Genomic DNA, 15,290 nt, shown 5'->3' with positions numbered 1-15,290 from the left:
GTGTATGTACGTGCACGCTACCAGAGATCGAACCAGTAGCAGCAGCTTCACGTGCGTTATTGGTCCTATCATCCCGATCGAGCAGTATCTTCAACAAATAAATAGGGGTTTCCGGAGGCCTGCTCTTGCCACGCGCTGAGCTATGGTTATGGAGATGTGGTGTTCTCAGTGATGGCAGAAAGCTTTGAGGGAGAAGGGAGCCATGCATCTCCTAAGCACACTTAAGATCGAGGGGAAGAAACTAGACACAGTTCGTTCATAATACGTGAACTTGGGCGCTATTGATAGGATTAATTCCAGAAGTTGCTAGTAACATTCATGTTAATGCCCAGATCGATCATTATGGTCACCATCGTTATTCGTAACTGCAAAAATCAAATTCTAGCACAACACCTCACACGTTCGCACTGTCCTATCCATCTGTCTCGTCTCGGCGAGCGAGCTCGTGCGAGTGACACACACATGTCATCTTTTCCAACTTCACAAATGATACTCATAGAGATAGAGTCCACTTTATAAGTTGGTTAGGATCTTTCTTAACCCATAAGAAAGACAATTTAAAAATCACATTTTAAAGTAGTAAATTAATTCAAATGAAAAAGTTTTCAACTACAAATTTGTATAACTCATCATGATGTACAATTTATATATTGAACATTTCTTCATATGACAAAATAAAAATAAATTTGTTCACAAAACCTATATCTCTCTCGTAGTTTATGAAACTACGAGAGAGACGTATAGAATTTGTGCATATTGTTATAACCATCATCTGAGATAAACAAATTATCAAACAACCAAAATAAACTTTGTAGATCTTGAGAAGTTATAGAAGTTTATAGTTGACAACTTTTTCATTTGAAGTCATATTGTCAACGAAAACTATGTCTGAATTTTAAAAATTTAAAATTTGAATTTTGAAAACGACTTCGAAAGGAAAAACCACCAACATGAAAGTTGTAGGTATTGAAGAGTTATAAAACTTTGTAGTTGACAATGTTTTAGTTTGAAATCATCTTGTTATGCAAAACTATGTTTGAATTTTGAAATATGAATTTTTCAAACTGTCTCGGATGGAAAAACTACCAAAATAAAAGTTGTAGGTCTTGAAATGTAATGAAACTTTGTAGTTGACATTTTTTTGATTTGAAATCATCTTATCATTGAAAATTTCGTGTGAAGTTTTTAAATTTAAAATTCAAATTTTATAAATGGTCTCGGATGTAGAAACTATTAAAATAAAACTTTTAGATCTCAAAAAGTTATGCAACTTTATAGTTGGTCACATTTTCAAATGAACTCATTTAGTGCCTTAAATAATCAAATTACTCTCGATTTGTTATAGTACATGAGGAATGAAAACGTAGTATAAACATAATTGGTGTAGTAGTGTAGTGGTATAGAAGGGTATGCGCGAGAGAGAGGTTGTGAGTTCGAATCTCACCATTTACAAAACATATAAGTTTGATTCAAAATAATAGTGAAAAATGATAGGGCAACAGGTAAGGTAATAGGGTAGGTTGGAGAGGTTGTGAGTTCGAATCTCACCATTTACAAAACATATAAGTTTGATTCAAAATAATAGTGAAAAATGATAGGGCAACAGGTAAGGTAATAGAGTAGGGTTGGAGAGTTGTTCCTAGAATTTAAAAAATGTTTTGCTGTTTTTTTTTAATTTTTTCGATTCTTAATTTGCCGAGTGTTTTTCTTTGCCGAGTGCTTTTTGACACTCGGCAAAGTCTTTGCCGAGTGTCCGAAAAAAAGCACTCGGCAAAGAACCCTTTGCCGATGAAATCTTTGCCGAGTGTTCTTTGCCGAGTGTTACACTCGGCAAAGCCTTTGCCGAGTGTAAAATAGCCTTTGCCGAGTGTCTTAGACACTCGGCAAAGAACGCGATTCCGGTAGTGCATTTGGGCAAGGCTAAAGCGTATGAGTTATTAGCTATTTTGTTTGGATAGTTTTTTGCCGTCCGCATCAAGAACTTTCGTCATGCTCTGATGCATGCTCGTATATATATATCGTACAAATATACATATTCGTCGCAAAAATAAAAAAGAAGGGAAACAAAAACAGCACAACCACTACTACAGCATACCTCTGTACAGGCGGTTTGGTTCGACACTACACAGGCGGTTCCAGGAACCGCTTGTGGTGCACCGTCTGTAATGTAAAACAACATCACAGGCGGTCAATCAAAAACCGCCTGTGAAAAACACAGATTACAGGCGGTCCAGTTCAAAGGAACCGCCTGTGATAGCCACACATCACAGGCGGTTTTTATATAAGTCCGACTGCATACAATATAAATCACAGACGGTTTTCATTATACAGATTCATATATACAGAATTTTCAAACACAGAATATACACAGATTTCATACACAGATTATACACAGATTCACACAGATTGCATAATACACAGATTATACACAGTTTCATACACATACACAGATTTACACATATTACAAGTTTCATAATAGGTATAATACATAGATTACAAGTTCCATAACAGGTATAATACACAGATTCATCCACATATCAAGTTCCATCGTCATACACAGATTTATACACATATCAAGTTCCATATACAACTAAACATCTCAAAGTTTCATAGACAACTAAACATCTAAAGTTCCTAACTAAAGACCTAAACACTGTGTGATATTGTGTACAAACTTAGTTCTGGGAATTTTTGCAAATTTCCATTTGTATTGTAGAATAGCCCTTGTTGATGAAGAACTTCACGGCGCATAAAGTAAAGCAAGTCTCTTACAACCTTAGCAACGCCGACGGAAACCATATCTCTTTCTAACCATTCAGTATTGATCTTGGATTTAGGAACCTGCAATGAAAGCAAAAAGCAAGCGGTGCTAAGAGTAATGTGATGAGCAACAATATAACATAAAAATTGCAACATAGACAATGATAGCGAACTTACATCCTCACGATTGACCATGTAATGGAAGGTGACACGACACCATTCGCATACATAATAAGCGCACAAGACAGTACCCGGAGGTTGTTTGTCACCATATAGAAATAATGATATTGACAAATTAGGCTTGTCCTCTGGATGTTCGCCGCCAAGATCTTTCCAATAAAAACGGTATGCACTGCATATAAGAATAGCATTGTGAGATTAAGAATACATTTGTTAAGTTGTAATAAGTACAAGTGTGCAATAATAATCATACTTCTCTAAAATCTTCAAGAAGTCATTATACTTAGCCTTTTCCATTCTCAGTGAGTCGAAGACCACGACTTTACCATCCTTTGGCCAGATCATGATACAAATGTAGTGGTCACTATATAGACATAGACGAAAACACATGTTAAGATCACGATTGCCATACTTTATAGTTCAAAATTAAACCATGTCGATAACTTACTTAAAGTGGTGCGGAGCTATTATTAAGTCATTGTCATGTTGTACATGATTATACATGGCTCGTCCAATGTATGCCGCCATTACCTTCATTTTCTTTCTCTGATTCTGTTTGACGGCTTTCTCAAATTCAGCATCGTCCAAGTCTTTGTATTCTTCTCCATGCCTCCGAGCAACTACTTTGTAGCGAGCTTGGGATATCATCAACGGGTCAAGAAACCCTGTCTTAAGTTGTTTCTTCTTATCATCCATGTATTGCATCCTACGTGTAATAGTGTTAATCGTTAGACTCTCGTTTATGTGTGCGTGTACAAAACTAACAAATATGAAAGTTTAGAGGTACTTACAAGAAAAAGAGGGTTAAGTAGTTGGTTTCCATCCTTTGTCGGTGGTACAACGACCAGAGATCGTCAAAGAATAAATGCCGCACAGGATCTATATGATCATTGCTCCAAAATGCATCTTCTGGCACAACAAATGTGAAGTCCTCGAGTTTGTATTTGTTGCTAGCCACCATGTACCACTCATGCATTCTAATCTCCGGAGTCGACAACTTAGAAAGTTGCACCGTCGTCAAGAACGGCCTCCCATTCACAAATTTTGGAGGAACATCCTCCTTCTTGTATACCGAGATATTGGTTTTAGGACGTAATGATTCTCGAGTATGAATCATTCCATCTTCTTCCCATACTTCGAAATTGTCTATTTGGGACCGTGTGCCTACTCCATGAGATGCTGATTCCGCTTTTGATTGATTTGTCATAACTCTCTGCAATTTATGCAGGTAGCGTGCCACTGATTCTGACGGTTTCTTGACATCGTCAGTGGCGATTCGCTTATGAATTTTCTTTGAAATAGTTGGCCCTTCAACATTGGTGCCAACCTTTGGTTCCTTTTTGATGTTGACGTCGACATTCCGAGGAACAATTTTGTCTACGTCCCCCTCGTTGAGTTCCTTCGCAAGAGGTGATATGATTGTTTCAACGATTTTTTGGAGGTCGGTGTCATATTTTCCTGCACCATGGGGTGTGGAATGATCGAACTATCTTTTTGTTGCATTGGTGTTGAATTCGGCTCATCACCCAACTTGATGTCGCGTCGATGCCAAAGGACCAACTCGTTCATTGCCTCCTGCAAAGTTATGATCCCCTCAACTGGAAAATCTATCTCCTAATCTTCACAACCACTGTCTGTGATTTCTAGAACTTGGACCACAGCATAGTGTGGCGGGACAGGATTATCCTTGTAGTTAACAAGTCCTGGTTTTACCAAACCAGTAGCAGCTTGCTTTGTTTTTGTCTCAGATCGATTGATTGGAATATGAAGAAAGCAAGGCTTGTCCTCAACAATATCGTCTACAGGGTACTTGGTCAAGTCTTGCACAGATCCAACGCTGCTAGGGACTATAGGTGGACTCATGTGGCTTGGCTTGAGTTCAAATGATATGCATTCTGTTTTCTTCATTTTGTTCATCACGTCATTAATAGCCTTTTGTACCCTTTCATCAATAGTCTCTTCAAGGGTCCTTTTCGACTTCTCGTGTTTCCTATATGACGACGCATACTCTGGAAACGCCTCTCTCCAGGAAATCTTAGAAGAGATTCCCCGAGCCCGTCCAGTGTGTTCAGGATTGCCTAGTGCTGCAGTTAGTATGTCATTCTCCCTCCGAGGCTTAAATTCTCCTTTTTTCTCTTATCTGCATATTCTTGAATTTTTGTCGAAACTTCGCCTACCAATTCTGGATGCAAAAGTTTGCCGTCCTCACTCAAACCTGCCCGACCTAAGATCCAACGAATAGCTCGCTCATCGATATCTTTTAATATTGGGTCCAAAGTGCCGTTAGTTATAGCTTCCTCGATTATCCTGTTCCACTGCACAACTTTATGGTGATATCCAGTTGACCCCAGGCGATGGGGGTGTTTGTTCATCTTCGCTCTCTGAGAATTAGTTTCGCCCAGTTCTTTGGCCTTCAGTTCGGTCTTCTGACGAACAAATTCCTCCCACTGAGCTTGAGTGATTTTCCCCATTTTCTTGGGCGGAGAAACCTTATTCTTCTTAACAAATTCCCTATTCATCTCGGCCTTCCACCCACGAAACATCTTGGCCATAGCAGAGAGCATCGACTTCCTTACTGCATCCCTATTCATCTGATGTTTTTTTCTTCCTTGGAGGTATAGGAGTACAAGGATTGTCGTCACTAGAACTATCCTCCCCGCTCCCTTCACCGGAGCTGCTCGTTGTCTACCATTCAAGTTTGGTCGCGTCTTCATCAACTTTGTTAGACGCACCGGTGCAGACCACATCCATACTAGGCTGCTCGTTGTCTGCCATTCAAGCTAGTTCCATCGATAAAGGGATATACTGTTAGTCTGATATACTGGTTCCATCAATAAGGGAACTTGGAGAAAAGGTGATTCAAAAGAAATCGAGCCCAAACCTGCCTCCGGGGCAGGATCGGGTCGGGAAGCAAGCTCGCAGATAGAAGTGCACTTTCCAATGCAGTTAGACAGAGAAGGCATGGCTGTGATGTTATAATGCTGAACGACCCCAAGAAGAGATTAAGCCCTGTAGTCTACCACCTCCCGTTATTTGTGGGCTTCACCGAGGGCGGGAAACATTTGGTGACATCAAACGACCTTCGGGCTGGGGACGTCTGCGAGCTTAATTTGCTAAATTGTACTACTGTGCTCGTAGCCCAAACCGTCCATGTCACCATTTTTCCATTAGTCGTCTGATCCTTTATCAATGGCTTTCGACTATGTTTGTTTTTTGTTGTGTCCCTTCATGTATTGTTCATATTGTTTTGAAGGAGCACATTTGCTCTTTTTGTTGTGCCTTAGTCGATGTGTCATGACATCTTAATTTAGACCGAAGATCATATGTTAAGATCTAATGTAGAATTATATTATAGAATATCAAAGCTTTTAAGATCCTGCCTACCTAATTCTATCTAAGACACATTATTAAAATATAACATGCATGCACTCCATTAACCGTACATTCGTAAATTGTGCTTCAGAAGCATTGTAAATTTTGGTACAGATGAATGGAATGATCTTTGTGTTTGTACAAATACAAATGTTGAATATGTAACTTTGTGGTTGAGAGATGTTTCTACATTTAGGGTTTAGGGTTTAGACAATTATATTACTACGGTGCATCCTAGGATGAGTTGTTGCCGCCGTAGCATCTAGCCCACATCACAACACTCGATCTCCCCATCACGATCGAACCAAAGGTAGAATTTTGTCCAATTACCCGAATAAAGATGTGTGGTTTTATAACATATTGATTATATTTATGGATAATATGACATACAAGTTTACTTTTATGACTTTATTGAATATTTGTTTGTAGTATGGAAACACACATGTAATTGATTGATATATTTTTCGATTGATAAATTATTTTGGAACTTGAGTTCTACATAATCAGTAAAAATTCTATAAATTAATCGATCACCTTCAAAACTTTGGTGTAGCTTTCAAATCATAATTCTTTTGTCTTTAGTTTTCAACATATAGTCACGCTGCATACAAGGCATGCTTTTGATAGTAAGAAAAGGAATTGAAGAAAAAAGTGAATGAGTTTATTGAATCATAAAGATGAGTTGGCTATTATTGCAGTGGAGAAACAACCTAATATCAACACAGAAGATCATGGCCCTACACTTAAAGAAATTGTTGACATCATTACAAAAAATGCTAGTGTTGTTGAAGAACCGGTTTCAACTGAGGATATCTATGATCCAAGAAACTAGAGTAATCTTGATAATGACTTGAGGGACATACAAGAGAAGAAATCATTATGTTTCCAATGGATGAAAATATGAGGCATTTTTTAGATACTCGTTAATCTATAATGATGATCAATGGAGAAGTTCATTATATAAAATGATTTATTTACTCAAAATATATTAATAGAGTGTTTTGGTTTTGTTGTAAGCCTTTTAACTGGAAAAAGGTGCAAGAGTTTACTAGGCATGATGGGTTTGGAGATCAAATATAGTATTATCGGGGATAAGATCCCCGGTCCCTAGGGCTGCCAGTCAGCGATGGCGCTAGGAGGAGGCCTCTAGAGACAAGGGCCCATCGGTCGGATGGAGGGGAAAGGAAATGTCTGCCATGGGAGCATCCGCCCTAGGACGAACCTCGTGGCACCAAGCCGGGGTCGGGCGTGGCAGAACTAAATAGGGTGGCAGGGCGAATCGAAGGGAAACCACTCGAGTGGACCTCTCGCTTGGCCCAAGCTCGACCCATCATAAGTGATCGGTCGCATTAACTACACCAGTTGTCGATCCACGACAGAGGCACCGATCCGCCTCCCACTCATGGCCTACGAGCCTCTTGGGTTGCGGCACACTCATAACCTACAAACCCCTCGGACTACTGCATATTTATGGCCCGTGTGTCCCCTAGCTTGCAGCGCACTCATGACCTATCAGGATTAGGCCTAAGTGCGCAGACCGCTTGCTGAGCACAACAAGACAAGCCGCACCGAGCCCCAGGCTACGGAGGCCATGGATCGGTGTAGCTCGAATGATGACGCTCAAGACCCATGCTGCCCGCGTCGTTCGCTGTAAAGAATACGAGACAAACAGGCGATCTCGAGCCCACGGGCTTCACCCCGTGGCAGAACACTCGGTTTTACCATCACTCAGTGTCTCCTTCTCGAGGAAGCCACCACTGGCTGACCCTCCTTGGCCTATAAAAGGAGGAGGTTGGTCCCCAGACGAGGGGGTAGGCCCAGATGGATACCCAGCACGAAGACGACAAACGGACGGAGGAAAGAGGACGCACCGATGAGGACCTAGAGGTCGGAGTCCGTTGCCAAGCCAAGACTTAGTTAGGACTCCACTCTATATCCCTTAGCACCACCACCTCCACAACAAGAGACTTGGGAGCCTCTCCTCCCTCTCTCGACCGCTTGTAACCCCTAATACGAGCATTGATCAACAATGGTGCCGATAGCATAAAGTCGTCGAAGGCTAGATGTAGGGACGTTCTGCCCAAGGCAGTATAAATCTTGCGCCCACCACGCACACCATCTAGAACCCGGAACACGCACACAACACCGACACCGTGTGAATTGGTTTGAGGGTTGAATGTCGGATGGTTCAAGGCACATGAAAATTACCCATATTTATTATAATGACTGGTTGGCTAGTTTCCCGTTACAAGGATGTGTTTGGTTCAGCCTTTTCAACATGCTTCTGCTTTAAAAAAGTACAAGGTGAACCAAAGGAGTTCAACTTGTTCTGCTATTAGTTTGAAAAGACAATTTTTTATAGTATAAATTTGAAAGCAACTTGGACTCTGGTTTTGCTAGTTATCCAAGTTTAATATATTAATAAAGAGATATGATAAGTTTAATATATTAATAGAGAGATATGATAAATAGAAATTAAAATAGGATTAAAAATAATTAAGTGTTACCATAAATCAAATAAAACATATTTTTAATAAAAAATTAACAAAATAAAATTATAAATTTAATTAATTTATCTAATATATTAATGAAGAAATATGAAAATTGAAAATAAAGTTGGATTAAATATAATTAAATGTTAGAATAAATAAAAAATATTTTTTATAAAAAAATTATATAGCAAATGGAGTCTAGTTTTATTTATAAAAATATCATGAACATAATTTAATTAGATAAATTGATTAAGATATGAACAATATACAAATTGTTCATAATAGACAATTCACATCAGTTTGACTAAACGACTTTCAACTTTTTTTTACAGCAGATAACTCACAACATACTTTTAATAGCATACATTTCACAATAGTTTTTTCACGGTTCACAACCGAACCAATCATATTCTAAATATCCCACCAACCGACTCATATTAGTGCTCTTGCCAATTTGATAGCCAAAGCAACCTATTTGGAGTGTAAGAAAAAACCTTTTGCAATGCTTTCATTAACAATACTGTAGTATTTTAGGCATAACCTCGTACGTCCACCATCATTGTTCGCTCTGCCGGCGCACGCCCTCCATCACCAGCATATAGTAGTTGCCCTCCGTGGGTGTCACTGTCAGGAGGACATGACGACGCTCTCCACCTTGGGCACCTCAACGGGGAAGTTGTGGATCTCGTCCACCCACGGGTTCCCACCGGCGGGCTTCTCCTTGGCAGGGTCGATGGTGCGCAGCGCCCGCCACACGGCGCTGTTGCACTTGAACCCTGAGCCGAAGGCGATCTGCCACGCGCGGTGGCCGCGGCGCACGCGGCCCTGCGCCTCCGTGTAGGCGAGCTCGTACCAGAGCGAGCTGCTGGAGGTGTTCCCCCAGCGGTAGAGCGTCATGCGGGACGGCTCCATGTGCCAGGCGCTGAGCCCCAGGTTCTTCTCGATGGTGTCCAGCACCGCCCTCCCGCCGGCGTGGATGCAGAAGTGCTCGAACGCCATCTTGAAGTCCGGGATGTAGGGCCGCACGCCGCGGGCGCCGAACACCCTGCGCGCCACCAGCGACGCCAGGAACAGGATCTGCTCCGACATGGGCAGCGCCAGCGGGCCCAGCGTCGTGATGTTGGTGCGCAGCGCCTCGCCGGCCACCGCCATCAGGTCCTTGGACAGCGCGACGCCCACGCGGCCCGTCTCGTCCTCCTCCTGGAACACGCACCGGTACGCGCGGTCGTCCGCGCCGTGGTGCGTCCGCACCGTGTGCACCAGCTGGTACTTGGCGCGGCGCCGCTCCGAGCGCCGGTTCGTGAGGAGCACCGCCGCGCCGCCCATCCGGAAGAGGCAGTTGGACATGAGCATGGAGCGGTTGTTGCCCCAGTACCAGTTGAGCGTGATGTTCTCCATGCTCACCACCAGGGCGTACGTGTCCCGGTGCACCTGCAGCCATGCATGCATCGTCGTCAGCTCATGAGGAGGAATTCACGAAAGAGAAAACGATGGGGAGGAGGTCGTCCACACACGGTTCACTAATCACTACTCGTCGGTCGTCGCGTCGTCGTCACAGCCCGGACCCCACGGACCCGTGCGCATTGCCATTGGCGCGAGAACTTTCGCGACGCGCGCCGGCCGCCTGCGCCCATCTCCCAACGACTCGATGTAAAGGATCAAAGGAAGTATTTAATCCGTGGCCCGCATTTACTCCACGAGCTTTCCGTCAGCTAGCTGTCGTCATCAATGGCGAGGGCTAGCTGCAACCTACAGGGACGACTGAACTGCATGCACAGCGCTGCCCGTGCCCTGGTGCCCATGCGGAGACCACCGCCAGCAGTCCACCACCACCACCATCGTTTGGTTGCAGGCGGCGATGCTGATACGTGCGGCAGCCGGCAGACAGGCCACCGACCGCCCATTAATTAACGGCGTTAATAATGAGCGAGCTGCAGGGAGAGAAAGTGGACGGAGAGTAGTAGCGTAGCGTAGCGGATCGGACGGGGCGGGACGGGAGGTAGAAGAAGCAGAGCAGCAGCCGTTGTGCAGTTCGGGCTGGTTGGTTGGTGCACTGGTGATCGAAGTCGAACGGCAGCAGCTAGCTCGCTACTGCTCGGATCGTGATCGTACACGCCAGCGGTGTTCTACTTCTAGACGCTCGTGTAAAGCAACCTAGCTCCTGCCGTGTACGCGTGGCCATTTCGAGTGATTGGGTGCAGATGGTGATTGGAAATATGATGGTTGCTCACGACATTTTCTAAACCAATTTTCAGTTGATCGGAAACTCATTATATTTCGACATCAACCTGCATATGTTGCCGACATAAATAAGTAAATCAAAAATTACAGGGCGCCGCTGTGTCATAATCGATATCACTTTTACGCGAACGATTATTCCTGGTACGTACACGCAATGTTCCATTTGTAGCTACCTTTATCCTCAGCCAGAAAGGGCCAGTTTGTGAGCTATAAAACCGGAGGGGATTGGAGGGACTAAATTTCTCATCTTATTTAGAATTGAATAAGGAGAATCTAGTCTCTCTATTCTCCTCTGGTTTTCTCGTTCCCAAACTAGTCCTAAACTTCTCCAGAATTCTAAGCCCTTTGGAAACTTCCAAAGCTAGTGCTCCAGTTATTTGTTACACTTTATACTTGGATGATGATGATATACACACACATATTTTTTTTGCTAATTATTACTTTGATCTACAGAAAGATTTCATGCAAAATGTATGTGCATAAACTATATATAGTTCATTTTTTTCAAAAGGTCTTCGCAAACCATCGAGTGATTTTTGAAAGATATCCGCATAACTACGCCAAATTTCCCTACCAGCAATAATTCAAATATGTATCGCATGGTCACATGAAATTGAACGCTTCTAAATATAATCTTTCCAGCTTCTCCAAAATTTTGTTATATGATTACTTTGATCCTATATATGCAGCTAGATTTGGCGCAAGACATATATGCATGAACTCTCTAGCTAGCTTCGTGATGACATTAATTTGCAACACATAATGAACGAGTAGTTTTCAAAGTTATATATTACTCGTCGTAGAACTACACTGAATTTCTCACAACTTTGAAATAGTATAGGTCAAATACGTGTATTATTATTAGGTCGTGCGGTCATAAATATAAGCCAATCGATGAATGAGTAGTTCAGTTGTTTGTAGGTGAGTTTACTAGTAATTGCAGAAGCGAGACGACACGTGTGGCGTCGTACTAGGCATGCAGAGTCAAAGCCAAGTCAAAACGGAAAAAAATTTGTTGCAGCCGGGCTGCAAACCAGGCCGTTTGCAGCCCCTCACAAAAATGAGGATAGACCCCACCTGCAGGTCAATAATACAACAAAAACGTTATCTGGTGGACCTGCAGGTGGGGCCTATCCTCATTTTTGTGAGGGGCTGCAAACGGACTGGTTTGCAGCCCGGCTGCAACAAATTTTTTTCCGTCAAAACTACCCTGCGTGCGTCGTCAGACTACTCGATCTCGACCGTCCGTTCACGAATCACCGGACGGCGGCAAACCGCCACGAAACCAAGCAGCTGCGGTGGCTGAACCGCAACCGCCACCCACCCCGAACGCTCGTGAGTACGTCGTCAGTCGTCACACTCCCTCCCTCGGCTGCACCTGCAGCTCTCGATGGAATCGCAGTCGCAGATAGAGCTAGCAGAGGGAAAGGCAAAGGGTTCCGATCTGTTCAATCACCTGGAGCAGCTGCTTGGCGAGGTCGATGGAGATGAGCCCCGCGCTGCACCCCATGCCGCCGAGGTTGTAGCTGGCGACGTTCCCGCGGAGCTTGTAGTGGTTGACGATCATGGCGGAGAGCGACGGCGTCGGGTTGAAGAGGCTGCAGTTGACGACGACGACCCCGATGTCCCTGGCGCGGACGCCCGTCTTCGCCAGCACCTGGTCGATGGCGCCGAACATGACGGCCTCGGCCTCGGCGCGGGCCTCCGCCATGCACGGGTTGGGCGGCGAGTTGAGCACGGCCTTGGGGAAGTAGGTGCCCTGCCCGAGCCCGGACCGCTCCAGGATCTTGCGCTGGAACGCCAGGTTGTCGCCCGTGAACACCCCCGCCGCCTCCGACTGCCGCATGAACGTCTCCCGCGTCACCACGTGCTCGCCGCCGGGCTTGTAGCACGCGAAGTCCACAAGGTACACGCCGCGCGGGCGCTGCATCAGGTACGCCGTCGCGAGCACCGCGCCCAGGACCAGGAGCGCCACGGCGAGGGGCGGGTTGGCGGCGGCCGCGGACCGGGCCGAGCCCGCGAGCTCGGCCGCGCTGTGGCGGGAGAGCCAGTGCGCCGCCGCCGCGGCCGCGGGGGCTAGGAGGAGGTACATCGCGTTGGAGACTGCCAGGTGGTAGCACAGCTTGAGGGCGCTCGTCCGGTGCCGGGCGTTCTGGATCGTGCCGGAGGCGGCGGCGTGGGCCGTGGTTTCCATCTGCTGGCTGCTCTTGGCTAGCGCTGCTGGCGTGCGTGATGCGGTTCCGCAAGGCGAGCTAGGCCGCGCGCTGTGGCCGGAGAGAGAGAGCGCGCGCGTATATATGAATCACCGGGGAGGAGACGATGGGGAAGAGACCGAAGACCGGAAGAGAGAGAGAGAGCTTCCCTACTCGCTAGCGCGCGGGTGGGGGCGGCTGGGCGGGGTGGCCAGGTGGGTGCAACCACTGGGAAGACCATTAAGACGGTGGTGGCGAAGGGAGCGCGGGAGGTTGGGGGTTGGCCGGCCAGCCCAATCGTGTTCTATCCATCGGCTTTCCTAGTAATAATTGCGACAAAACTAAAATATATAAAATACTTATATATATGCTGAAGGAGAAACTCGTTTGCCATATACACCATGATATACGTAATATGGGCACCTCCAAATCCAAGGAGGAGAAACTTCCTTATATGGGGAAGGTGGTTGACTAGCAAGATACTCTCTTAGATTAGAATCGTATAGAATATTTGTAACACTTCTTCTTCATCGAATCCACCTTTGAGATCAATGGACGATATTTATTTCTCCAAAAACTCGTGTACGATGAAAACGAGAAAGAATGCGGTTTGATCTGCCGTTAAAACTTTCTTTAAAATCCAGCGAAAAAAAATAAAGAGAAGACATAACATATAAATTATGTGAGGTGGTTGACTATACGTATGCTTTGCCATCGTGTTTCGGACTACTCCAGCTCTACAAAATTTAGTGGAGCTGTTGGAGCAGATCATTAGACACCTCTAGAAAATTGGGAGCTAGAGTTGTTAATCTTTAGAATACATTTAGATAAATTATTTTGTTTATTATTTAGACTTAAAATATTTTTAAAAAACTATTTAATTTTATATTATAAACTATACCTCCACGCTAGATTCAGAACTTGTAGCAGTCTCAAACAACCCCTATATGTATGCTACACTTAGGGGGGGTCTTAGTTTGTAATTAATGTGAGAGTTAAGTTTGTGATCAATTGCATGTCGCATACGAATATTCACAAAATTTGACCCTCCCTTGTGTTATATTGTCTTCCTTTTTGGTGTTTGGTTTCATTAGAGGAGAATTTGAAGAACCAAAAGCAAATCCAACCCATGATAAATACTAAAATCACAAATTCAAAAAACAAATAAGCATACAAGTGGTATTGCATCGTTCAAGTGATATTTGTTATGAGAGATTATAAGGAAATAAAATGGACAACTTGATTTGGGGAATTAGACCAAGGAAGGAAGGAAGTGGATTAAAGAGTTAGGAGAAGGCTTAAGTCCATAATACCACATAAGGGAACATCGACAAGCGCAAGATATGTATTACCTTTATGTTCAATCGACATCTTTTAGCATCATATGATCTTGCCTTTGCATTAATCCTAATTGCATTTTAATTTTTTGTGTCAATTATTTGAATACTTTTGTTATGTTATCATCAAGCACCAGAAAGGGGAGGATTGTAAGCAAAATAGACCCTATGGGTCATTTAAGTTTGATTTTAGTGTTTGACGATCAATATAACCGTTTGAACTAATGTTGTTTGATAGAATTTTTGTCATAGTTTAAAGATGCAAAGTGGAGTTGGAATCAACCAAAATGATAATCGGATTGATCAACACTTCAATTAAGACATTAGAAGCCTCCATGAGACAAGCAATGAGTTCCACAGAGAATGCAAAGAGGTTTGGAGGTGGGGGCAGCGCAAGGGACATATTCGATGGATACACTAGATGGATGCATAGAAACTGCTATGTAGTCCAATGGTTATATTTGCATTGGGAGGCTATATATACCCTCTTTGTTGGGCTAAATAGAGTGTGTTACTATGTGTTGAAGTTACAGTGGCATTAAGACACTTCACTGAGTGCTATAACCAAAAAAATGCTTAAGGCAAGATTAAGTGATTAATGTAGTGCTATGTGAACTACTTAGATTAGTAAAATGCTCGATGGACGAGGTGCTCACCGTGTCGCCGTCCTCGCGCATCTCGACAGAATATCTCCAAAAACTCTACGTGTCATTGTA

The 15,290-nt window shown here is 43.8% G+C and overlaps 1 protein-coding gene across 1 annotated transcript; it reads right to left on the bottom strand.

The window, feature by feature from the left end:
- Positions 1–9,032: 9,032 nt before the first annotated feature.
- On the bottom strand, positions 9,033–13,467 carry LOC103655094 (3-ketoacyl-CoA synthase 2). The gene is made up of 2 exons (XM_020552457.3): positions 12,502–13,467; positions 9,033–10,235 (listed from the first exon to the last, which is right to left on the bottom strand). The coding sequence occupies exons 1-2, from the start codon at positions 13,237–13,239 to the stop codon at positions 9,432–9,434; spliced, it is 1,542 nt and encodes a 513-aa protein (XP_020408046.1). The 5' UTR covers positions 13,240–13,467; the 3' UTR covers positions 9,033–9,431.
- Between the last annotated feature and the right edge of the window lie 1,823 nt (positions 13,468–15,290).

This window comes from Zea mays, chromosome 4 (genome assembly GCF_902167145.1).
Source record: "Zea mays cultivar B73 chromosome 4, Zm-B73-REFERENCE-NAM-5.0, whole genome shotgun sequence".
Lineage (NCBI taxonomy): Eukaryota > Viridiplantae > Streptophyta > Magnoliopsida > Poales > Poaceae > Zea > Zea mays.
The sequence above is the reverse complement of the archived record's forward strand: the minus strand, read 5'-3'. Positions and strand labels throughout refer to the sequence as shown.